This window comes from Zea mays, chromosome 7 (assembly GCF_902167145.1).
Source record: "Zea mays cultivar B73 chromosome 7, Zm-B73-REFERENCE-NAM-5.0, whole genome shotgun sequence".
NCBI classification, from domain to species: Eukaryota; Viridiplantae; Streptophyta; class Magnoliopsida; order Poales; family Poaceae; genus Zea; species Zea mays.
The window spans coordinates 23,388,046-23,413,233 of record NC_050102.1 but is presented as its reverse complement, the minus strand read 5'-3'; the positions used below and the strand labels follow the sequence as shown (position 1 = coordinate 23,413,233).

General features: G+C 43.4%; 3 protein-coding genes across 3 annotated transcripts; all 3 read left to right on the top strand.

The window, feature by feature from the left end:
• Positions 1-2,153: 2,153 nt before the first annotated feature.
• Positions 2,154-5,824, top strand: LOC103632150 (pentatricopeptide repeat-containing protein At3g24000, mitochondrial). The gene has a single exon (XM_008653981.4). It carries the CDS (start codon positions 2,290-2,292, stop codon positions 4,492-4,494), a length of 2,205 nt encoding a protein of 734 aa, XP_008652203.1. The 5' UTR covers positions 2,154-2,289; the 3' UTR covers positions 4,495-5,824.
• A 1,856-nt stretch (positions 5,825-7,680) lies between these two features.
• On the top strand, positions 7,681-14,394 carry LOC100502497 (uncharacterized). The gene is made up of 8 exons (NM_001196975.1): positions 7,681-7,979; positions 12,125-12,197; positions 12,310-12,410; positions 12,511-12,576; positions 12,664-12,761; positions 13,511-13,573; positions 13,711-13,803; positions 13,915-14,394. Exons 1-8 carry the CDS (start codon positions 7,907-7,909, stop codon positions 13,990-13,992), a joined length of 645 nt encoding a protein of 214 aa, NP_001183904.1. The 5' UTR covers positions 7,681-7,906; the 3' UTR covers positions 13,993-14,394.
• A 5,726-nt stretch (positions 14,395-20,120) lies between these two features.
• LOC100857024 (uncharacterized) lies at positions 20,121-20,524 on the top strand. Its single transcript, NM_001254896.2, has one exon. It carries the CDS (start codon positions 20,183-20,185, stop codon positions 20,405-20,407), a length of 225 nt encoding a protein of 74 aa, NP_001241825.2. The 5' UTR covers positions 20,121-20,182; the 3' UTR covers positions 20,408-20,524.
• Positions 20,525-25,188: the final 4,664 nt, after the last annotated feature.

Below are 25,188 nucleotides of genomic sequence, written 5' to 3'. Positions count from 1 at the left end.
GATGCAAAGTCGCAAAGAGGCCCCTTCAACTTTGCAACAAAAATGCCCTTCAATTTTACACATGAACAAATAACAGTTGTAATTTTTTTTTCTGCACATAAACCCCTCAATTGAAACTCACTTCACCCTTCTGACCGGTAGGTGATCTTTGGACCGGTTTCGTTGCCAACCACTCTTCATATAAAGAGGCGAAGATCCACCTTTCTCAATTCTGCATATACCAAAGAACCCTTCAGAGGTAGTTTTGGAAGCAAGCAAATTGGAAGGGATTAGTGGTGGTTTGGTGAACAAAGAATGAGACATGAAAATGGAGTGGATCCATGAAGGAGGAATCTCCCTCGCTATTCAAAATTGAATAGCGAGGGAGATTACTCCCCCATAGATCTCCAGTTTAGTAGCACCATTTTTTTCTAAGTGATTCTTATTTTTCAAGAAAAAATGAATTAGTTTTCTTTGGAAAAATGAAAATTCTTAGAAAAATGAATGGGGTTGTCAAACTAACCATTAGGAAGTCTAGACCCCTCTTCTTTTCAAAACATTGAATAGAAAGAAGAATTTAGTTCGCTTTGGGCTTGTAGGTGCTGCTGCTGCAGCAACGAGGTTTTTTTCCCCTTTCAGTGAAACACTGCAGCAACTTTTCTAGCCGCCAAACAGTTTGATAGTTTGCTGACAGCCTAAGGTTAAGTGTTTTTTAAATGTTTTGAATAAGTAACCCTCCCATTGCTGGTCTAATAAAAAGCTCCTCTTTCATATACTTGCGGCTTGCCATGTGGTAAAATCAGATTGTTTGGTTCATCATTAGGTGTGCACAATTTTGTGTGGCTTCTGTTTAGATGACTACTACAAATATTTGATAAAAAGTTTTAGTATCACTGTGCACGATTTAAATCATATTATGCCAAATCATATTAAGTTATTATGTAAGAAATAGTAGCCTAAATGAAAATTATGATATCCGGTTAAGTTGGTCACGTACACATTTTAAATATCGAACATTTATCTTGCATGCAACATCTGTAACAATTTTATAAATCTTAGGATTTCTTTGAAAAGCATGAATTCCAAAGATTCATACAAAAATTTACTGAATCAGTTATTTTTTTTTAAAAAAATAGGAAACGCGAATTCCCCGCAATCCAAAGAGAATTGGGAAACAAAGTCCTCTGGAGTACGTCTGGAGATGTAGAACCGCAGTTGGGTTAGTGCTCGTGGGCTCGCACGCGACCCGCGTGTCCGCACCCGCCCCCACGCGCAGCGACTCCGGGGAGCTTACGTCCCACGAAGTTGGGGCAGAGCGTTGATAAGTCCAACTAGGGATGACAATTTAATCTGTGGATTTGGATATCCGTCGGATATCCGACTCGACGGATCAGGATATGAATATGTTTTTTGACCCGTGGGTTAGACCTGTATTCGATCCGAGGAAAAATGAGCATGAATTTGGATATTAAATCTCACCCGCGGATTATCCATTGGATATCCGAAAATAATCATTACTGTCGGCCCACTCATGGACACCAATGAACAAACCGTCAGCCCACCAATGAATCTAGCCACCAGCCCACCAATGAGCCTAGCCGCCAGCCCACCAAGGCACCAATCAACCAAACGCCCAAACCCTAATCCCTTGTCGTCTTTCACTCTTGGTCAACCCCCAGCCCCCAGGCCAACCCGCAGGCTGCATCCCACCCGCAGCCCCGAGCAGCCGAGCCACCGTCCGCTGAGCACCGCACCTCGCGTTCCCGGCTCTCCACCCCCAGCAGCCCAGCCCCCAGGCGGCCAGCAGGCAATAGCCTGTCGCCGAGGTGCTGACACCCGAGGTTGCAGGGCGCGCCGCGCTACGCGGCTGCATCCCTGCTAGCTCGGCCGCCATCCCGCCACGGCGCCACTAGATCTAAGCGTCGTGCCCCCTTCCAGCGACCAGACGCCACCGCCCCTTACCCACGGCTAGCCTCCACCGATCACCGGGTGAACATGATTCTAATATCATTGATATCCGAAAATAGTTCTTTGTTATATCCGATGGATATCCAAAACTCGATGGACATGGATATAAATATGAATTTCTACCCACAGGTATAGTCGCGGACGGATATTATTTATGACCATAGATATAACTGTGGACGGATATTTTCAATATGCAAATCCGATCCGTTGCCATCCTAAGACCAACCGCCCGCCGCTCTCCCAGTCCGAGACGGCCAGACCAGAACCCGGACCCGGGTGCCATGCTCGCCCTTCCCCGGCACGGCCGCATGAGTTAGGAAGGCGCAACAGAAGCAGGTGCAGATGCGACTGCAACTTCACCTTTTCGACGGCCAGGAGAAGGAACGGATGGCCCAGGCGGCGAGGAAAGCTGCTTGCGCCGTACTGCTCTCGCCGCAGACTTTCATATTTCATTCCTCCGCTCGGCTCCTCCCGGAGGCCGGGGCCTGCGCGGCTAAAAAGGCCATACATCGACAGAGCGTGCGCGGTTGTGTTCCGTCCTCCTCGGTAATAGCCCGTGGCTTACACAACGCGCACAGGGTGTTCGACGGAACGCCCACGCGGAGCTTGCCGGCATGGACATCGATCATCTCCGGCTGCGCGCGTGAAGGCAGGCACGCGGACGGCATGCGCGCGTTCGCGGAGATGCTGGACGAATGCGGCGCGACCGCGCCGAACGCCTTCGTGCTCGCAGGCGTCCTCCGGTGCTGCGCGGGGCTCGGCGACGTCGAGTCTGGCAGGCGCATCCACGGGTGGATCCTGCGGAGCGGCGTGTGTCCGGACGTGGTGCTCTGCAATGCAGTCCTCGACATGTACGCCAAGTGCGGCGACCATGGGCGCGCTAGGAGGGCGTTCGGGGCGATGGCCCAGAAGGACGCCACATCCTGGAACATTGTGATCAGGGCGTGTCTTCAGGATGGCGACCTTGTGGGGGCGACGCAGCTGTTCGATGAATCGTCTTTGAGGGATGTTTCGAGCTGGAACACGATCGTCAGCGGGCTTATGCGGCATGGGCACACCACTGAGGCGTTGGGTCGCCTGCAGCAAATGGTGCGAGCTGGAGTTACATTTAGTAACTACACTTACTCCATGGTGTTTGCTTTGGCTGGCTTGCTTTCATCGCGGGACCTAGGCCGGCAGCTCCATGGTCGTGTGGTGGTGGCTGTATTGGAGGAGGATGCGTTTGTCGGCTGCTCTCTCATGGACATGTACTGCAAGTGTGGGGAAATGGAGTCTGCTCTGTCAATCTTTGATCGCTGGTCAGACTTCACAGAGGACAGACAATTTGCGTGGAGCACGATGGTCGCTGGGTATGTCCAGAATGGCAGGGAGGAGGAAGCTCTTGAGTTCTTCCGCAGGATGCTGCGTGAAGGAGTTCCTGCTGGCCAGTTCATCCTCACTAGCGTAGCTTCAGCCTGTGCAAATGCAGGGATGGTTGAGCAAGGCAGGCAAGTGCATGGATTTGTTGAGAAGTTGGGTCACAGATTTGATGCACCATTGGCGTCTGCCATTGTTGACATGTATTCAAAGTCTGGCAGCCTTGAAGATGCTTGCAGGATATTCAGAAGTGCTCAGACCAAGAATGTTGCTCTCTGGACTACAATGCTGTGCTCCTATGCATCTCACGGGCAAGGAAGAATGGCACTAGAGATCTTCAGCAGAATGAAGGCCGAAAAGATCATGCCAAATGAGATAACCCTTGTCGCTGTTCTATCTGCTTGTAGCCATTCTGGTTTGGTCAGCGACGGATACCACTACTTCAACCTTATGCAGGAAGAGTATGGAATTGTTCCAAACACCGAGCACTACAATTGCATGGTTGATCTTTATGGACGAGCTGGGCTACTCGACAAAGCAAAAAATTTCATTGAGGAAAACAAGATCAGCCATGAAGCTGTTGTTTGGAAGACTTTGCTGTCAGCTTGTCGACTTCACAAGCACATCGAGTATGCACAATTGGCTTCTGAAAAGTTGGTTCAACTAGAACAATATGATGCTGGATCATATGTTCTGATGTCAAACATGTATGCCACCAACAACAAATGGCTTGACACTTTCAAGCTCAGAAGTTCAATGAAGGAAAGGAGAGTCCGGAAGCAGCCAGGTCAATCATGGATCCATCTGAAAAACGTTGTGCATAGATTTGTTGCACTGGACACATCTCACCCAAGATCGGCTGAAATTTATGCTTACTTGGAGAAGCTGATGGAGAGGCTGAAGGAGATGGGGTACACAAGTAGAACTGATCTTGTTGTACACGATATCGAGGAGGAACAGAGAGAAACATCTCTGAAGTTCCACAGCGAGAAACTTGCTATTGCATTCGGGATCATCAGCACGCCTGTTGGGACGGCACTTCGGATCTTCAAGAATCTGCGTGTTTGTGAGGACTGCCACGAGGCAATCAAGTTTATAACCCGAGCCACAGATCGGGAGATTGTTGTTCGAGATTTGTATCGGTTCCATCATTTCAAGGATGGCCAATGTTCCTGTGAGGATTTCTGGTGAAAGGTTCTGCTTTGATATTGGTTGATAAAGTGTAGGCTGTACTATATCTGCACGTAGAGATAGTGATTGACTAATAAAGTAAGGTATCTGGTTGACAAATAGCATAAGTGCACAGCGTGGGAAGGAGTTGATGTGCTGAAAAATAACAGCAGAAAAAGAAAGTGAAGGGCTTAGTTTCATGTCGGACCATAGTTTTCAGATCGCCTGATCGATGCCATTGGGAGATCAGACGATTAGTCGCGATTAGGCGTCGATCAGGACGATTAGTCGCCCCTAATCGCTCCCCGGTCGTCCTATATCAATATTCAATACTTGGAGTCCAAAAAAGCAGTACATCCAGCTTACTAGACCGACACCGCAGCAACAAGTTTATTCAATACTTGAATAGTCCATAACAACATAGCAGCAACAAGTTTATATAAGACTATGAAATTGCAAGTCTACAACTTACTAGACCACTAGAGTAGTAGACCATGAGTCCATCAGAAGTACTGCTCATCTCCGGAGTGCTGTTGTTGTTGAAGAGTGAAGAACAGAAGAGAATGGAAATGGAGTTGGAGGCTCTGGGAAGCAAGCAAAGTAGCAGACACACCAACTTGGAGTTGCCGTGCCTGGACAGGGATTTGAAGTGACTGGAAGCAGAAGAGATGTCTAGACAGGGAGTTGAAGAAACTGGGGGGGGGGGGGGGGTGGGGGCGTTTGGACTACCCAGAGTACATTTAAGCCAAAAATGACTTTTGGACTACACAAAGCGCAATTAAGTCGATCAGTTGATCGCCCACTAGGACGAGTAATCGATCTTTATCGCGATTAGGCGGACAATAAGGACAATTAGGTACTCTGATCGAATCGATACCTCTGATCGAGACCTGATATCTGATCAGACCGACTAATCACGATTAGTCGGATAATCAATGTGTTTGACACAATTCAGGGACGGTTAGCAGGACATTCAATCAACCATTGGTGGCGCATGTTTGAGTGCTATTCACCTGTCCTGAAAGTGTAGAAGCTTGTAAAGCTTGGCTTTGTGAGTTTTCTTGCGCTTATTTTATTTTTGGGTTCTTACTTCTTATAGGCTGCTTTCGTAGAGCCAAGTTTAGACTGAACTGTATCAAAGTCACATCATGGAATTTATCAGGATTACAAAATCACAGATGGTTGTGGATTTGGCATGATGTGCTTGTTTAGGATTCCAAACATTTGAAAATACACTCCACTATGGTGGGCAGTTTGCATCTGATGTCCATTTGTCCATGGTGGCAGTAGATGAACTGTGAGCTAAGTACTGAAAATCCAGTCACGGAACTGTGCTGCCTTGCGATCTCAATTCCCGGCTGCCCCATTATCAAGCCTTGCTTTGTACTGCACAATCACTTAGGGCCTGTTTGGAAGGCTGTCTCGGGCGCCACACCGCGCCACACTCTGGACGCCGCAGTTGTGGCGCCCAAATTGGCCGCCGTACCTTAGGCGTGTTGCGGCGCCGTAGGCGTCTGTCCAAACAGACCCTTAATTTTGCGCGTGCTGTCAAAGAAAGACATCCTGCGACCTTCCAGGCTTCCACCAGAGCACCACCTCTTCCACCAAAGCACCACCTCAAAGGCTCGAACTCTCCTTTGTCCATCGACTGGCTCAGCAAGGGCTGGAGATTCATCGATGGCGCTTTCTTTTGTTGGCAACCAAGCCTTAACAAATAGTTTTAGTTTCACTTTGGTTTAATTTTTCCTGGTGTTTCTACTGTGAGCAATGAAGTCCAAATCCATCTTTTTTATGCTCTTCTGGCTCACTGGTGTTGAAAAAAAATCACGTCACTTATATTGGAAGAAATATTCTTTTTGGTCATGGATTCATGCGATCAACTAATGAAATCATGCATCCATTTGATTTGGCCGCCACCTGCATGTTTTGTTTTCCTTTGATAACCCTGATGGGTTTCATCAGTGTTAAATCGTATTATTGTCATCCAAAGTGCTTATGGGTGCATCGGATGCCCTGTGTTTGTAGAGTTAACTTGATGCTGTCTGTCTGTGATAACTGGCAAGTTTCCTCTGTAATCCAACTCCAGTTACAGGGTGCTATCTCTTTTGTTTTTTTGTCGTTCTGTAGTTGTACAAATAGATGAAACTCCTGGTTGTTCTCTCAAGCAGTAGTATAGACAGACTTACAGCTATAGTTTGTCTGCACAGTTCTTAAGATTCTTGCTGTATTTACCTACAACTACAACTCACTTCACCCTGGCTGTATGTACCTACAACTCACTTCACCCTGGTTGTTACTTGCATATCGTTTATAATTTGTTTGCACAGTTCTTAGGAGTACTTATGCATCAACTCTGGTAGACTGGAGACCCTCCAATCCACCGTACAATTCGCATGTATTACTCAAATGGTTACCATCAATCAACTAATGAATCAATCCATTGGATTTGGTCACCACCTCATTGTTTTGTTTTCCTTTGATATCCTGATGGGTTTCATCCGTGTTTAATAGTATTATTGCCATCGAAACTGTGTTAGGCTGTCTCCTTCGGTGGAGCGTGTAAATAGGCCATAGGGGATGCAACACTGTAGATGACTATGTTTGAAACTATTTATAAAATAAAGTTTAAAATAAAAGATAAGATAGGGGATGAGACATGAGAACTGGTGGAGGACGAGGTTTATTGAATGCCTTATGTTTGCATAGTTGACATGATGCTGTCTGTCTGATAACTGGCCAGTTTCAGCATCCTTAACAGCGATGGTGAGAAATTGTGATTTTAAATATGAACATCCTTAATTATGATTTGGTACAAGCTAAATATTTTTAAGTTTAACTAAACTTGTAAAAAATAGCATCGTTAATTATGATTTTAAATATGAGCATTACAAAAATACATTTCATGATTATGTTAATGATAATAATACGATATCATAATTATTTGGGTTTTTTAAAAGGCACCAATTTAAAAAACCCTTAAAAAAGGGTGAAATGATTTTTTTTGGACTTAGCACTAGGTAGGAAGCGTATTCTTTTTCAGCTCGAGCGAGTGAAACCATATGGAATGACAATTGTTGAGTGTTCAACTGTTAAAGCTCGTGTGCAGATCAGTCGGATGGTGGAACGCGGTCACCACCCAGGCCCCCACGTGTGCGTGACACGGTCCGCTCAAAGTCCACGGTGGACCACTTCCACCCTCCCCCACCACCTTCCTTCTCTACTTCTCTCCTCTCTCCCACCGCATCCGATCTCGTACCTCACTTCATCGCCCCGCCGCCGCTTCGACGGCGCGCCGACCGGCTAGGACGCGCCTCCGACCCGGATAGTGTTCCGCTCGGTCGAATCCGACGGCCGCTCGCTGCTGCAGCGGGCGCTTGCTGTGCGTCGCGTGGGCTCGGCTGGAGGCAGGCGGAACCTTTCCTGGGTCTCGGAGATGGCGGCGCCTCCGGCGAGGGCCCGGGCCGACTACGACTTCCTCATCAAGCTGCTCCTCATCGGAGATAGCGGTGAGTGCCTTCACCATCACGCCTCCTCCCCCACCTCGCTCACCGTCCGGATCGATTGGTTACGGTGAGATCTGAGTGCGAAATCGAAGTTCGATTCTGATCGCATGTGAAACGCAGAGGCTGATGTGCGCTGTGATTAGGAGGGGGGCTTTAGAAGGATCGTGTGGGTAACCGTACCGCCCAAAAAGCTGCCGCAGTTTCGTCGATGACGGCCCACAGTTTTTTTATAGTAACGAAATGTTGTTGGTGCTCCGCTGAAAATTCACTCCCTCTAGAGAAATGTGACGGTGCTTTGCTAGTTGATGCTTGAGGGCTACATTTACAACCACACAGACAAGTGAACCGAATTCTACTTGGAAACTGCATGCGACAACGGACGTATTAGTTACAGAACAAACAGCTTTTGCCGTCTTATTGGAATGATGATGGTTGGTGCTCACAGAAAAGGAAATACACGGATTTTATGTTAATAATTCCTACTGCAATAGGATGGGCAACAGAGTGAAAACTCAGTCACAGTTTACTGTTGCTAGTTCTTGAATTGGTGTCGAACATCCCAGGTCATAGCTTATCCCATCATGAGTTCCTTGATCACTTCTGAATTGTACATTTTTAGTATGTAAGGGCATACAGGCTACAGCCACAGTACTAGCTGGTGGCCATGTTAACTTGACTGAAACCTCTGTGGGAAAGTTTGGAGTTTTTCTTAATCGTTGTCCAAATATTTTAAAAAATGATTATTATCTTCTACAGCTCTACCTATGATAAAAGACGCCTAAGTAACACATTGTCATATTTGTTGTACATATGGGTAAGGGTTTAAATGGTATGGACTGGCTGTCCGATCAAAGGGCTATAGGTACTGTTCCATATTCGGATGCTTGTAGTCAGATATATATGATGCCAATATCCATTCATATCTTAGTATACAGCTGACACTGTCCATATCCGAATCTGATAGAAAAACCATATGTATTCGACTATTTGTATCCGTAGGTATTCATATGTATCTGGTCCATTTACATCCCTAAATATGGGTTCAATCACTCTTTTGGTTTGTCAGCTACTCTGAATTGAATAAGAGATGTTTCTTGTTATTAGCACAGTCTTAACATATCAAATAGTTCCTGCCAGCAATACTTAATGTTTTCATTTTAAATCACTCAGTCCATCTGTTTCTATGAAAATTTCTGTGTCATGCTTTCAGTAAGGTTAAAGCTGTAAAGTGCTATTGCATTAAATTCACTTAGGCCCTGTTTGTTTCCCTTCATTTTGAGGAATTAAAATCTAACTAATGGAGTAGGCTATTTTCTTTAGAATGTGACATTCCACAACTTTCCAAGGTTTATATATAAGCCTATCTCAAATTCATGGGGTGAGAGATGAAAATTGATTCTATAAATTTACATGCTACTTTTCTAATGTACAACTTACAGCACACTCTTCTACTTGCTTCTTTATAACATAAGTGTACTGTATAACTATCTCTCTCATATGATTTAGGATAATATACAAATATATTATATATACAAATATATTAACTTAATTAGTTTGTGTCTAAATTATAGTTATTAGAATGGAATTCAATTCCAACGAAACAAATAGGGTCTTAGGAGATTTTGAGAAGCTCTTGTTACTTGCACAACATTTAAAAACTTGACTGTATTTGTTGTCTACCCAGCATTATTGTTGGGATTTTGTCTGCTGAGTTGTGATGATATTTTAAGGTAGAGTTCAACTTTGTTAGTATTGTTAGCAAGTGTGGCTAGGCAGTAAAAACTACTTATCTGGGAAGTCCCAGAGTAACATTTTCACATCACTGTAGGCCAAACGGAATTATGCTATAGGGGACATGTGCATGGTGAAAAGAGTGGTCTGATGTTGGTGACATGTTCATGTTATAATATCAATACATATTGTTGAATCTGAAGTGGATTTAGTCACCAAGAAAAAAATACTCCTAATATTACTATAAAAAACTCGAGAAATCAATATATTTGAGCAATCCTTTCTTGCATGATACCATCTCTGGGTGTCTCATCAATAGTATCTTTGCTACCTTAGTAGTGGGCATGTTTTAGACATGCCATACATTTTTGGTGCCACTTTAAAGGGATGTTTGGTTTGAAGAATCAATCTATTTTAGATGAGGTGGTGTATCATGAGTCCATTCCACAAATTTGGTAGAATGAACTCATTACTCGTATTATTACTAATTATTAGCCTATAAGGAATGAAATGGTGATGGATCAACTTATTCCACCACAAACCAAACAAGAAAGTGAGGAGTGAGAAGATGATAGAGTACCTCATTCCTCAAACCAAACACGTTGTAATATTCTTACATTGTAACCGGGTTGTGGCTCCCCCTTTTGAGAGCTATCTAACGTAGAAAAAGCAGGTCAAATAAGTAGTGGCCTATTCTAGCGCAAGGCAGCAGTGAGCATAATCACTCATATAGATTGGGCTATTACTGAAAATGAGAAGGCCAACCTTCAAGAATTGGATAGTAGGCATGGTAGAAGGGGAAACTATAGTAGTAATATGGTATTTGGTATGATTTATCTAATTTAGATCATCTTTTTTACTTCTAGGTACTAATTTAAACAAATGCGACTTTCTATTCTTTAGTCCTATTTTTTTGTTTTCTCCTTGCTAATAATTTTTTATTTATTCTCAAGCAAAATAGTACATGTATTTTCGAGTGTAGGGATTCCATAGATAAAACGAGCATAAGCATATGCCAAAGCTTGTTCCTAATTCCTATGCTGATTTACACATGGGTATGCCCACTGTGTGTGAGTACACTTGTGGATTTGACCTTGTATTAGAAAAGTATATCATTACTCTATTTGCTTATTTTAGTAGATTTCCTTTTTTTCCCATTGAGCTTTGGCTATTACAACATTCTTTTGGATTTTGGCCTCCCCTTTGTTAACGGTGTTGAAGTGTATAAGTGGATTGGCTACCTTCTCCTATTAGCTTAAACTTTTGGGTTGAACTTGTTAGTGTGTCCACTCTAACATGGTATCAAAGCCAGATGTCTTGAGTTCGAATCCTGGCAGATGCTTTATTTGTGCATCCACCCATTTATTTCCACGTTTGCGCCTTTCTCTCTAGATGCGTTTGCGCCTTTCTCTCTGGCTGCACGTGAGTGGCGGTGTTGAAGTGTATAAGTGGATTGCCTACCTTCTCCCATTAGCTTAAGCTTTTGGGTTGAACAGTTGAACTGGTTAGTGCGTCCACTCTAACAAACGGTCACGCTCCGCCACTGCATTCATATATTATAGTTGCATCTGTCCTTAATCGACCACTTTTCCGAACAACTTACCCAACTTGTTACAAGATAAAACATCACTTGTAGAACCAGGAACATAATAATGAAAAGAAAAAGGAGCCTACCAACACTTCTTGCCTACTTGCTAATAATTGTGTTCCCTGTTGGGGCGAAGGCGAAGACGCTACCCTTCGCTCGATGCCTTCGCCAATCTCGCTGCACCAACGGAGGTGAAACGACCGGCGGGTTCCACCCTTCGTCCACTACGCTGCAAGACGAAGGCCTACGACGAGGTCGCCCACGTCCCGCGTCCTCGTCGAACACGAAGGCCCACGTGGAATTCGACCCATTGTAACAGGCCCCGCATGGCTAAGTGTATTACGGGCCCGATTTGCAATGGCTTTTCTGTAATGACAGTCTGTAACCCCACTTTATGGGAATATTCCGGGGATAGCTTAGGCGCCTGAGGGCACATGCGTCCTTACTCCAAGACGTTAGGCACTCAGGCACCTATAAATACCCCCGTACAGTGCCCTTGAGAGGCTGGATGAACAGAGCTATTGCCACCTCGAGTCAAAACCTTGTTTACGTTGCTTTCATTCCTCCGTTGGATCAACTTGCCCAGGAGAGCAAGTTCCAACATTCCCTCTTCCTTGCAATATTTAGCATCTGTTGTTTGGCATGATAATATCTTCTGATTTTCTTGACTGCTACTGTTGTCAGAGTATTTCTAATGATTTTGTGGTTTGTTCATTGATTCATGTTTACTACTGTGTTTGTTGAAAAAATAATACTACATCACTTTGTATATTACTGATCTTTTTTATGCAAACAACCTAATCGACCTTATTTAACAATCATTGTATAGGTGTTGGGAAAAGTTGTCTCCTTTTACGGTTCTCAGATGGCTCCTTCACTACTAGCTTCATCACCACCATTGGGTAAGCACTGCTAATGTATAGAAATAGTTGGTTTTGAATGGATAATTTTTTTTTCAAATGAATGCTGCTATTCGAATATTTCTAAAATAGTTTATATTTTATCTTTTAAAAGGATTGACTTCAAAATAAGAACAGTTGAGCTTGATGGTAAGCGCATAAAGTTACAGATATGGGATACTGCTGGTCAAGAACGTTTTCGAACTATTACAACCGGTATGCAATATACTTGTTTTCTGTCAGCTGAACCAATGTTGACCCTTCAATTTTTTATGGGCTAATTATTCTGAATCTGCTAATAATTCTGACTATGCAGCCTACTACAGGGGTGCAATGGGAATTTTGCTTGTCTATGATGTTACTGATGAGTCATCTTTCAATAGTATGTGCACATTGCATTTGAAACTAAAGTCAGTCCTCTAATATGGCCATTTGGCTTATCTTCTGACCTTGGTGTTAATATTGACAGATATAAGAAACTGGATAAGGAACATTGAGCAACATGCTTCCGACAATGTGAATAAAATTTTGGTAGGCAACAAAGCTGACATGGATGAAAGCAAACGCGTATGTCCTTTTTTCCCCTTTATTGTCTTAAATTTTCTGTTCATGTAATGTAATGTAATGTTACATTCCTATTCAAGATTTTTTTGTACTTCAATGCTCAATTTAAACTGGAAAAATGGATCAGTTACGACTTACGAGGTGGAAAACTTAATGACATGTATAACACAATGCACTTCAAATGACCGTTGTGTAATCTCTAGTCTGTCCAATGTTTGAAAAAACATCATAGCTTTGGCGCGTTGAGGGGGAAACATGAAAGGTGTGCGCAGGTGGAGCAGAGTTGGTGCGCCATGGAACAGGAGAGCAGGTGAGGGGTGGTGTGCATGCAAAGCATAGGACAGGCGAATGACATGAGACTTAGGGTGACAAGTGAGGTGATGCAGCTGCATGAGAATGAAGGCAGCAGCTGGCAATAGGTGGTGGTAGTGGTAGGGGATTGATGGCAATAGCACACTGCTTAGATGTGCTAGTGGGCTTCCTTAAGGTCATCTCCAGCAGATCCCCTATCTCATTCCCTATTTCAAACTTCACTATACAAACAGTGTCAAACAGTGTTCTACGGTTCCGTCCGCTCAAGACAGCCTAATGCAGTGTGTGGTGGGCTGTGTAGCCTTTCCTTTTTCGTTTCCCATTTATTCTTTCATATTTATGCAGATTGCAGCTATATCTCCTGTCTAGCGCCTAGTGTTCTTTGGAACCTTAAGTTTTTATATCCTTGTTTTTAAGTGGCCTTTGTTGTCTGAATGCAGGCTGTACCGACTTCAAAAGGGCAGGCTCTTGCTGACGAGTATGGCATCAAGTTTTTTGAAACGGTGGGTTTGGTTCTTACTTTTTATTTCTGCTGTGTTCTCCTTGCATCTGTTCTAACTGAATGGAACGACCTGCTTGATTTGGTGGTTCCTGAAAAGGCTAAAACTATACGTGTAGCTCATGATTGTTGTTCCTGCAGAGTGCGAAGACCAACCTGAATGTGGAGCAGGTTTTTTTCTCCATAGCAAGAGATATCAAGCAAAGGCTTTCTGAATCTGATTCAAAGCCAGAGGTGCAACTTCAATCTTGTTCTTCCTTTTAAGTTGCATCCAGAAAAAAAAAAAAACTAACGACTTGCTACTTCAGCGATGTTGCTTAATAACATGGAATTCTACTGTTTCAGGATCGCACGATCAGTATTAACAGACCTGATGGCGGTGAGGCTTCGGCTTCACAAAAATCAGCTTGCTGCGGATCGTGAGGGGGTTACATTGTCACAAGGAAGATAAATAGTGTGATACCATGCTTGTAATTTACCCTTCTACCTTTTTATCTGGCTTAATCGTCCACTTCTAACTTTTAATTGCAATTCCTTGAATTCAGACTTCTGTGTTGTAATGTGAACAATTTTAGTTGTACCCCCCTGTTAGCAATGCAAGTGCTCGTAAGTCAATGCACCTTGTGTTAATGGAAATGCTAGCAAAATCGCTGCAGAGTTTAGGGGCGGCCGTACCACAACCTGTTGTTTTACCTCTCTTCCCTATATCTGGATTTCGTACTGAAGAATATATTTGGTAGTTTAGGATTCATATGTATTCGTTCGAGAAAAGGATTCATATGTATTATATTCAATCAACTACGCTTTCATGGCATCTGGGGATCCATTCTATACCTCAATTTTTTCGCATTTGTCTCTGAAATGTTGCTGCTTTTTCGCTATGTCTCTGAAATGTTGCTGCTTTTTCGCATTGTCTCTGAAATGTTGTTGCCATGATGGTGAGCTAATTCACAACAGTGCCAGAAAAAAAAACAATGTTCTAATTCATTTAGAATGGTATCTGCGGATCCACTCTGCCTCATCTTTTTTTTTCCCATTGTCTCTGGAAATGTTGCTAGTAATGATGGTGAGGAGTTAATTTACAACAGTGCCAGAAAAAAAACAATGTAAAAACTGTGTTCTAATTTATTCAGGGTCTGTTTAGATCTATTAGCACTAAAAATTAGCATATAATACACAATTTGGATGTAGATATTGGAATAAGTAATTAGAATTTGGAATCAGCTTTCCAAAATTCTGTTCTTTGATTGCACATAGAATTGAGATTTGGAATCAGATATCTAATTCTCTGGAATTAAACTATAACTAGAAACTCACTATCTCACTCTTCCAATACAGAGCATCACCTCGTGTAGAATTAGATTGCACAATTCTGAACTCCAATTCAGTGACATCCAAATAATAGAATTGAAATTATATCTCATTTTAATACCACGACTGATTTGATATTAAATCCAATTCAATTTCTTGCCCTCCAATATCGATATTCAAACGGAGCGTAAGGATACAAACATACTTGCTAATTATTAGCTAAGACCCATTAACTATTAATAGACTAGCAAGTTCAAACTTGTTAATAGTTTTGAAAGGAACATGTATGTCTAAGAGGATTTAATTAGAAAAACTATTTTTTGTACTAATCTAGGTCTTTATTATCTCTTAAACAAAACATATAACTTAAGCTAATAAACCCAAAGACAACAATATAAATGTCATTGACGCAATGATATTTTTCTTGAGGTATCAAGAAGCGCACAAGCTTCTTGTCAATTCTCGTTGGAGCCCTACACAAAGGATAGCCCACGTGAGGGCCAACCTCCCGATCAGGTAACTACGTAGATAGTTGGGAGCCTTTTTCACTGCAAGTGATGCTCCACTTTTGGCTTCTCTCGGATGCTTCCCTACGACTTTCCGGATAAAATGCCACGGACCTCGTTCCCTGCAGTACATTGTGCCGATCTCACCATAAACATGATTGGAGTGATCTTGCAAGACTCAAGCCCTCCTGATACAACTACACCGACACATGCAAGTGTCAATGGATTACAATGTTGTACCATCTGCTCTGTACTCAATTTTGATCAGGTACTATAAATTTCTATGTTTCTAAACCATGAAATGAGCTACACTAGGAACAAAAGGTGGATATTCATCATTTTGATCAACCACTATAAGTAAATTGTTTTCTGGGTGATTGGTTTTAATTTCCTGGGTGCAATGAAACTTTGGGGTTTGTTTATGCCTTTTTGGCTTTTATTTGGTCTGTATTTCGGGGGGGGGGGGTGGTGGCGCTCTCTGCCCCTCCTTTCTGGAATTCTATAATTTAGCATGCCCCGCACATACTGTTTGCTGGGGCTTCTGTCGTCGTATACTTGGTATACTCGACCTCTTCAGTGAATTACTTCTGGTTTTCAATGGATAATCCTCTTCAGAATTCTTGTCGTTCATTTAAAATTTTGTCTCACAACATCAGAGGCATTAACTCTAACTCCAAGTGGAACTCTCTGCGGAACAATATTTTGGAATCCAAATGTGACATTATTTGTATTCAGGAAACAAAAAAAGAATCCTTCGATGACGCTTATATTCGTCTCTTCTGCAATCGTCATTTTGATAAATTTGCCCTCGGCCCTTCTATTGGTGCCTCTGGAGGATTCATCACCATCTGGAAAAGCTCCCTCTTTGAGGCTGAGGTAGTTGATCAAAACCAGTTTGGGCACACCATTCGGTTCCAATCCAACCTTAATGGGCAAATCTGGTGGCTCTCCAACATTTATGCCCCTTGTTCTCCTCATGGTAGAGAAGATTTTCTTGCCTGGTTTTCTAACCTTCAAATTGATGACGACAAACTTTGGATTTTCCTTGGAGATTTCAACATGATTAGGTTCCCTGAAAATCGTAACAAGCAGGGTGGTGACCCTATCAGAATGCTCAATTTTAATGCGGCAATCAGTCAGCTGAGTTTACAAGAAATTCCTCTTAAAGGGCAAGCTTTCACTTGGTCTAATATGCAGCGTCATCCTTTGCTTGAAAAGCTGGATTGGTGCTTCGTCTCTCCTGTCTGGTCTACCATATTCCCGGCCACCTCTGCCTTTTCCCTGGCCAGGAGCGCCTCGGATCATGTTCCCTGGGTTGTCAATATTCAATCCAACGTTCCCAAGCCGCCCATTTTCAGATTTGAGAACTATTGGCTTCAGCTTGAGGACTTTCATTTCAGATTCCAAGGTTCCTGGGAACAAAATCTCTTTCAGCCTGATCCTGCAAAACGACTTATGGCCAAATTTAAAAGAGCAAGAAAAGTGATCAATGGGTGGCAGAAATCTTTACCCAATCTAGCTAAGTTGATTGTTAAGACGGAGTTGATTATTCAATTGATGGATTTTATTGAGGAAAACAGAGATCTAACAATCCAAGAATGGAACTTTAAGCACTCTCTAGTCCAACACCTGCAGGGTCTTCTCTCCAATCAGCGTGCCTATTGGAAGCAAAGAGGCCAAATCAAATGGGCCTCGTTGGGGGATGCGGGCACAAAATTTTTCCATGCTAATGCCACTTCCAAACATCGTCACAACAATATCTTGTCTCTGTCTTGCGTCAATGTCTCGGTGGCTGTCTCTCATAAAGATAAAGAGGAGGTTCTGTTTCAAGCCTTTAAAAATCGATTAGGGTCTTCTCAGCCAACATCTATGGTTTTCAATCTTTCTGAATTGATTCAGTCTGCTCATAACCTCTCTTCACTGGATTTGCCTTTCTCTCGCAGCGAGATAGATCAGATCATCAGAAACCTTCCTTCCAATAAAGCCCCAGGTCCTGATGGTTTTAATACGGATTTTGTAAAAAAATGTTGGTCGATAATTGCATCAGACTTCTATGAGCTTTGTGATAAATTTTATGAGGGATCAATCTGCTTAGAAAGCATCAATGGTTCTTATGTGACTCTCATCCCTAAGCATAGTGCGCCTACTTCAGTGGGGGACTATAGACCGATTTCTCTCCTCAATACCAGCATGAAAATCCTGACGAAGCTTCTGGCCAATAGACTACAGCTGGTTATTACTAGTCTAATTCATCAGAATCAATATGGTTTCCTGAAGGGGAGGACAATTCAAGATTGTCTTGCATGGGCCTTTGAATACATCTCTATTTGTCATAAATCAGGAAAGGAAATGGTCATCCTAAAATTGGACTTTGAGAAGGCCTTTGATAAACTAGAACATGCTGCCATCCTTGATATTCTGAAACATAAGGGCTTGGGGGGACAGATGGCTTCACTGGATTTCATTGATTCTTGGATCGGGCACATCACAGGTTCTTTTGAATGGGGTTCCGGGCAGACGCTTTCACTGCAGGCGTGGAGTTAGGCAAGGGGACCCTTTGTCCCCCCTTCTCTTTGTCTTAGCTGCTGATCTTCTTCAGTCAATTATCAACAAGGCAAAGGACTGTGGCATCCTCAAGCTCCCGATCCCAACCTCCTGTGGATCTGACTTCCCGGTTATTCAATACACAGATGATACAATCCTAATTCTGGAAGCCTGCCCTAGACAACTCTTCTTTCTTAAAGCAATGCTTAATTCTTTTGCTGATTCTACACGGCTCCATGTGAATTGTAACAAATCTAACATTTACCCCATCAATGTTTCGGAGCAGAAAATGGCTTTGCTAGCAAATACATTCCACTGCAAGGTCGAGACTTTGCCCTTCACGTACCTGGGTCTTCCTTTGGGGCTTAAAAAACCCAACTTGGAAGCTTTCCGTCCTCTCATTCAGAAGATTGAAAGAAGACTAGCTGCAACCTCTATTTTTCTATCTCAGGCTGGCAGACTCCAAATGGTCAATGCGGTATTTTCTTCTCTTCCAACCTATTACATGTGCACCCTGAAACTCCCGAAAACTGTGATCAATCAGATTGATAAGCTTCGACGACATTGTCTCTGGAGAGGGGCAGATATAAATGCAAAAAAACCTCCCCAAGTTGCATGGAAATCGGTTTGCAGGCCAAAAACTCAAGGGGATCTGGGAGTCATTAACCTTGAGTGGCAGAATAAAGCTCTCCTTATGAAGTGTCTACACAAATTCTTTAACAGAGTCAATATCCCATGGGTCAACATCATCTGGGACACTCATTACAACAATTCGCTGCCCTCATCTAGACCAGTGGGCTCGTTTTGGTGGAAAGATATTCTCAAAATCCATGGCTCATTCAAGGAAATTGCCCAAGTGCAAATTGGAAATGGTAAGTCTACGCTTCTCTGGCATGATCGATGGAATGGGCAATGTTTATCTGAAAAGTTCCCGGAGCTCTGGTCTTTTGCCTCGGTCAAAGAGATTAACATCCATCAAGCTCGATTAGCTTCCTCGAATGAAATGTTTCATACCCCCCTTTCTGCTGAAGTGTTCGAGCAACTTCTCCAACTTCAAGACACCCTTGGTAATATTCAGTTGCTTGATCACAATGATATTTGGAGATGCAGTGCCTCCTCCTCTCGGTTTTCCTCTCAGGCGGTTTATGCACACCTGACTGGCTCCCGTCAAACGCTCCCTCTATTTGTTTGGTTATGGAAATCTAAATGCCAGCCCAAGCACAAAGTCTTCTTCTGACCGCTGCTTAAAAATCGATTGAATACTCGCTCCATTCTCAGGCGTCACACAATGCCATTAGACTCCTTCACCTGCGATAACTGTATCCTCCAGATTGAAGAAACATCTATCCATCTCTTCTTCAGGTGCAACTTTGCTAAGAGATGTTGGCTTCTTTTAGGCCTCCTTCCGCCATGTGCTACGGATCTTCTGCATACCCTATTGAGAATTAGAAGACGTTTGCAAGTCCCCTGGAGGCTTGAAGCTATTATCATCATGACGTGGTGCATTTGGAGGTGCAGAAATAATTGGATCTTCAATGAAATTCCCCCTTCGGTTCCTGAGTGTAAGGCTATGTTTAGGAGTGAAATTGCTCTGTTATGCCATCGCATCAAGCCTGCTCTTAAAGAAGACATTACATCTTGGCTACTTAATTTAGGGTTGTAACTTGTTCCCTTCGGCTCTCTCTTTCTTCCATTTCTTTGTAATCTCCCTCCTCCTCCTTAAACTCATTTCTAAACTCATTTTTATTTTTTTAATAATATTACTGTAGGACCTCCCTACAGTACCTTCACTTCAAAAAACTATAAGTAAACCAAATCTAAAAATGCAAACTATTAAGCGCACAAGCTTCTTGCCAATTCTCGTTGGAGCTTCTACACAAAGGATAGCCCACGTGAGAGCAAACGACCTCTCGATCAGGTAACTACGTAGATAGCCATTGAAGATAGTCTAAGAATAGAGAATTTTTACAAGCATTAATTACAATCTCTCCCGCTACATCGATGCATGCATGTTTGTATATATATATAGGCATCGAAGCTAAGGTCCATCCATTTTTATTTCAAAGTTCTTGGACCGAACACAGGCCATCAAACCTCCTGAATACATTCTCCTCCACCCGTCGCTTGCATATGGGGCACCACGCCGTACCGTTACTTAAGACAGATCGAGCTGCAGCGCATCCACTCCCTATAGCTAGCTAGATCTCTTCTCCATTCGTTTACCTGAAGCACAAGAATAAACGCAGCCGGGCATGGGCGAAGCTAAGCTCAACAACGTGACCGTCCTGCTGGTGGCCCTCCTCCTCCTGAGCAGTGGCGTTCAGGACGCTGCCGCCATGCCAGGCACGTTGAACTACGACGCGATTGTCGCCGACGAGCCAAACGGAAAGAACAAGGACCTGTACCGCCCCGTCGCCAACGCCAATAAATACACCCGCGGGTGCGAGCCCATAGAACGCTGCAGGGGCGCGCGCTGATCACCAAGCATATACATATAGCACATCGATTTCTTATTATTGCATGCACGTTTATATAAGTGCTCATTGTCTTGCTGTTGTAAGTGCCAGCACAAGCATATATACGGCGTTTATATATACTACATACTCCGATCGTTCATTCCGTTCCTTAGTAACCAGGTTCCCGGATCAATGTGATCGAGGAACAGGAACGTGGTACACGGTACGCTACTAAAACTAGGATTTAACGCTACTGGAACGAGATTGTTTCCACGTTCCCGGAACAGAACGAACATTCCCGGAACGAGGAACGTGGCCAAGTTCCCCGTCCCCGGTTGCTAAGTTCCGTTCCAACTTGTAAATTATATTAAAGTGTCCAAGAGTCAAAGCCACTCCATCAGATAATTTCTCTATTTTACTATGTATCAAATAACACAGATATATATCAACAAAACGACATGGAATTTGGAACGGTAGAAGTACACTCTTTTTTAATAAGTGAACACGCTTGAATCATATATATAATATAGAAAGGGCTCCTATACTGCTATAGTGGTTTAGTTCAGTCCCTCCTAAATATTTTTTCTAGCTCCGTGGTTGTACCACCATAGCTGAGGGGTGGAGCCTCCATAATGTTGCTAGTGGTTGCATCACATACTCAGAGGCCAAGCGATGTTGTCACTGATAGTGTGATTGTGTGAACAAGTGTGTCAAGGATATGAATTATAACTCATCTCCAAAATTTTGTCATACAAAGGACTGGAACGTGGGACCAACTCGAACCACCATGTACAACTCATAACTCGATCCCCGCCAACAACTCAAACACGAACCAAATCTTTAGGACCATGCTCATCAATAGTTAGACTTATTCGAGTAAATCTGTTGTAATAAAGATGCCTAATATATAAGGGACCGATAGATAAAGATAGGACTGAATAAGGATTTCAGTTCATCTTTATTGTAACTAACTCTCTCCTTAGATTGTAAAAGGAGGAATCGAGCATTTGATGGGGGCAAGAGCATACTGGCGAGGAAATAACCACCACCTATTAGACATAGGGTACTATCTCTCAGAAGAGTTTGGACCAATATAAATCTCTTGTGTCTTTGTTTCTTTACTTTCTGCTCTAGATCGTGCGAAGCATCCACATACAAATTCACTATCGAGAAATTCTCGACAATTGACACACCAGGTAGGGGAGTGCATCAATCAGAATAGATCAGATGGCAATCACCTTCGTATAGGGGCAAGAGATCACCTTCGGAAGCTTTAAGGTTGTTGTTGATGCATCGAGTGATCTTAGTCGTGTTTTTGACACCTTGACAATCGACGCCATCTCGTTTGGCTCGCTGCATTTTGATGGCGACCCAACGGGGCAACTCAGGCCAAGTGGAAGTCACCTAGAGTGGGTGAATAGACAAAACCTGAAATTTACAAACTTAAACACAAACTTCAACCCCGAGTTAGGGTTAGAACGGGTAAAATATTAATCAGAGTGCGGGAGAGGTGTTCTTCTCGCTAGAGTTGCTCAATCTATTGCGAAATTACTTTAGGAGTCAACTCAAATTGATATGAAATTAATCACAAGCGAGAGAACAAGAGAGAGGGGAGAGAAATAAGCAAATCACAAGTAAATGATCAAGCGCAAAGAACACGATGATTTATTTCCTGGGGTTCCGCTCCAAAGAACGTACGTCCCCGTTGAGGTGCCCACTAAGGATGGGTCTCTTTCAACCCTTACCCTCTCTCAAACTGTCACGAAGGCCAGTTGAGTTTTTCTCTCACTTCTCATGGATACCAAGTTCCGCAAGGACCTCCACACAAAGAACGAAGCCTCTTGCTTAGCATTTGAGGGCACCTAGAGGGGGGGGGTGAATAGGTGATCCTGTGAAAACTTAAAACTTATAACCACAAAACTTGGTTAAGTGTTAGTACAATGAAATCAAGTGGCTAAGGACCGAGCTCTTGCGAAACACAATAGTCACAGTGAGAACAAGCACAAGAGACACGATGATTTATTTCGTGGTTTGGCCAAGTATAACACTTGCCTACTCCACGTTGTGGCGTCCCAACGGACGAGAGTTGCACTCAACTCCTCTCAAGTGATCCAGTGATCAACTTGAATACCACGGTCTTCTTCTTTCTTTACTCTTTCCCGTTTGCGAGGAATCTCCACAACTTGGAGTCTCTCGCCCTTACAATAAGGATCAAAGTGAAAGTACTAGAGTAAGGGAGGGAAGCAACACACACAAATCCACAGCAATACACACACACAACCAAGACTTGAGCTCAAATGAATAGCACAAAGTTCACCACTAGAACGTAGCTCAAATCACTAAGAATGTCAATCAAGTGCGCAAAGATGGAGTGTGAATGATTAAGAATGCTCAAAGTATGCTTGGTATCCTCCTCCATGCGCCTAGGGGTCCCTTTTATAGCCCCAAGGCAGCTAGGAGCCGTTGGAAACAATCTGAGAAGGCAATCCTTGCCTTCTGTCGTGTGGCGTACCGGACAGTCCGGTGCACCACCGGACATGCACTGTTCACTGTCCGGTGCAGATCACCTTCCTAAACTGGCGCAGCCGACCGTTGAAGATTTGGAGCCGTTGGCGCACCGGACACTGTCCGGTGCACACTGGACAGTCCGGTGCCCCCATCAGACCGTTGGCTCGGCCACGCGTCACGCGCGGATTGCGCGGCCGACCGTTGGCGCGGCCGACCGTTGGCTCACCGGACAGTCCGGTGCACCACCGAACAGTCCGGTGATTATTAGCCGTACGTCGCCGACGAAATCCCGAGAGCAGCCAGTTTGACCAAAGCGAGCCTGGCGCACCGGACACTGTCCGGTGCACCACCGGACAGTCCGGTGCACCCAGACTGCGCAGAGTCTTGGCTGCACAGCCAAGTCCCTTTTTTCTTTTGTCTTTTCTCTGATTCTAGCACTTAGACAAATATGTTAGTACACAAAAAACAATGTACTAAGTCTAGAATCATACCTTTGTGTTGATTTGCACTTCATTCACCATTTGGCACAGTTTAACACTTAGACCACTTGTGTTGGCACTTAAACACCAAAATACTTAGAAATGGCCCAAGGGCACATTTCCCTTTCAATCTCCCCCTTTTTGGTGATTTATGACAACACAACAAAAAGCAACACATAAAAGTGCAACATCAATGCAAATGAGAACAAGAATTGTTTTTGATTCAAATTTGGCATATTTGGATCATCCTTTGCCACCACTTGGTTTTGTTTTTGCAAATCAACTTCAATTTCCAATCTCTAAGTCAAACACACTTGTTGAGGCATAAAGATAGGTATTCCAAGAGAAATTGATCAAAGATTCAAAAACTCCCCCTTTTTCTCATAATCAAACATTCTCCCCACAAGAGACCAACTTTTGACAAAAAGAGACACTTAGAGTATTTTGACAAAACAAAAGTTCTAACTCTACTATTTTCAAAATTCTCAAGTGGTAGCTGATCCATTTGCTTTAGCCTTAATTTCTCCCCCTTTGGCATCAAGCACCAAAACGGGATCATTGTTGGCCCTTTAACCTCATTGCTTCACCAAAATTGTCAATTGAGAGCAAAAGGTAATAAGAGCATAGAGATGAACTTGGAATTAGTTACTCTCTCATCGGTGTGCAGTGGAAGTCTTTCATGGTCCAAGTCCACCTTTCCCTTTCAATCTACTTTTGAGACTAAACAAGTAAACTCAAACACAAGGTTAGTCTCAAAGTGTCAAGTTGTAGCATGCCTCCCCCTAAATAAATGCATCACTTGCAAATGGACTTGTGAGGTCCGGGGATCATGTTTACAACTTGAGCACCATAATTAGGCAACAATATGCATAAAAGAACATGATCAAAGGCATAAAACACATGTATGCTATAGTTCAATCCTAGTTACGCGAATCTAAGACATTTAGCTCACTGCGTAGCCTGCAAAAGGTTGACTCATCTAGAGGCTTGGTAAAGATATCGGCTAGCTGGTTCTCGATGCTAATATAAAACACTTCGATATCTCCCTTTTGCTGGTGGTCTCTCAAAAAGTGATGCCGGATGTCTATGTGCTTATTAGTGCGGCTATGTTCAACAGGATTATCCGCCATGCGGATAGCACTCTCATTATCACATATGAGTGGGACTTTGCTCAGATTGTAGCCAAAGTCCCTGAGGGTTTGCCTCATCCAAAGTAGTTGCGCGCAACACTGTCCTGCGGCAACGTACTCGACCTCAGCGGTGGATAGGGCATCAGAAGTTTGTTTCTTAGAACTCCAAGACACCAGGGACCTTCCTAAGAATTGGCACATTCCTGATGTACTCTTCCTATCAACCTTGCATCCAGCATAATCAGAGTCTGAATATCCAATCAAGTCAAAGGTAGACCCCTTTGGATACCAGATCCCGAAGCAAGGCGTAGCAACTAAATATCTAAGTATTTGCTTAACGGCCACAAGGTGACACTCCCTTGGGTCGGATTGAAATCTAGCACACATGCATACTCTTAGCATAATATCCGGTCTACTATCACATAAATAAAGTAAAGACCCTATCATAGACCGGTATGCCTTTTGATCAACAGACTTACCTCCTTTGTTGAGGTCGACATGTCCGTCGGTTCCCATTGGAGTCTTTGCGGGCTTGGCGTCCTTCATCCCAAACCGCTTGATCAAATCTTGCGTGTACTTCATTTGGGAAATGAAAGTGCCATCCTTGAGTTGCTTCACTTGGAACCCAAGGAAGTAGTTCAACTCGCCCATCATCGACATCTCAAATTTTTGAGTCATCACCCTG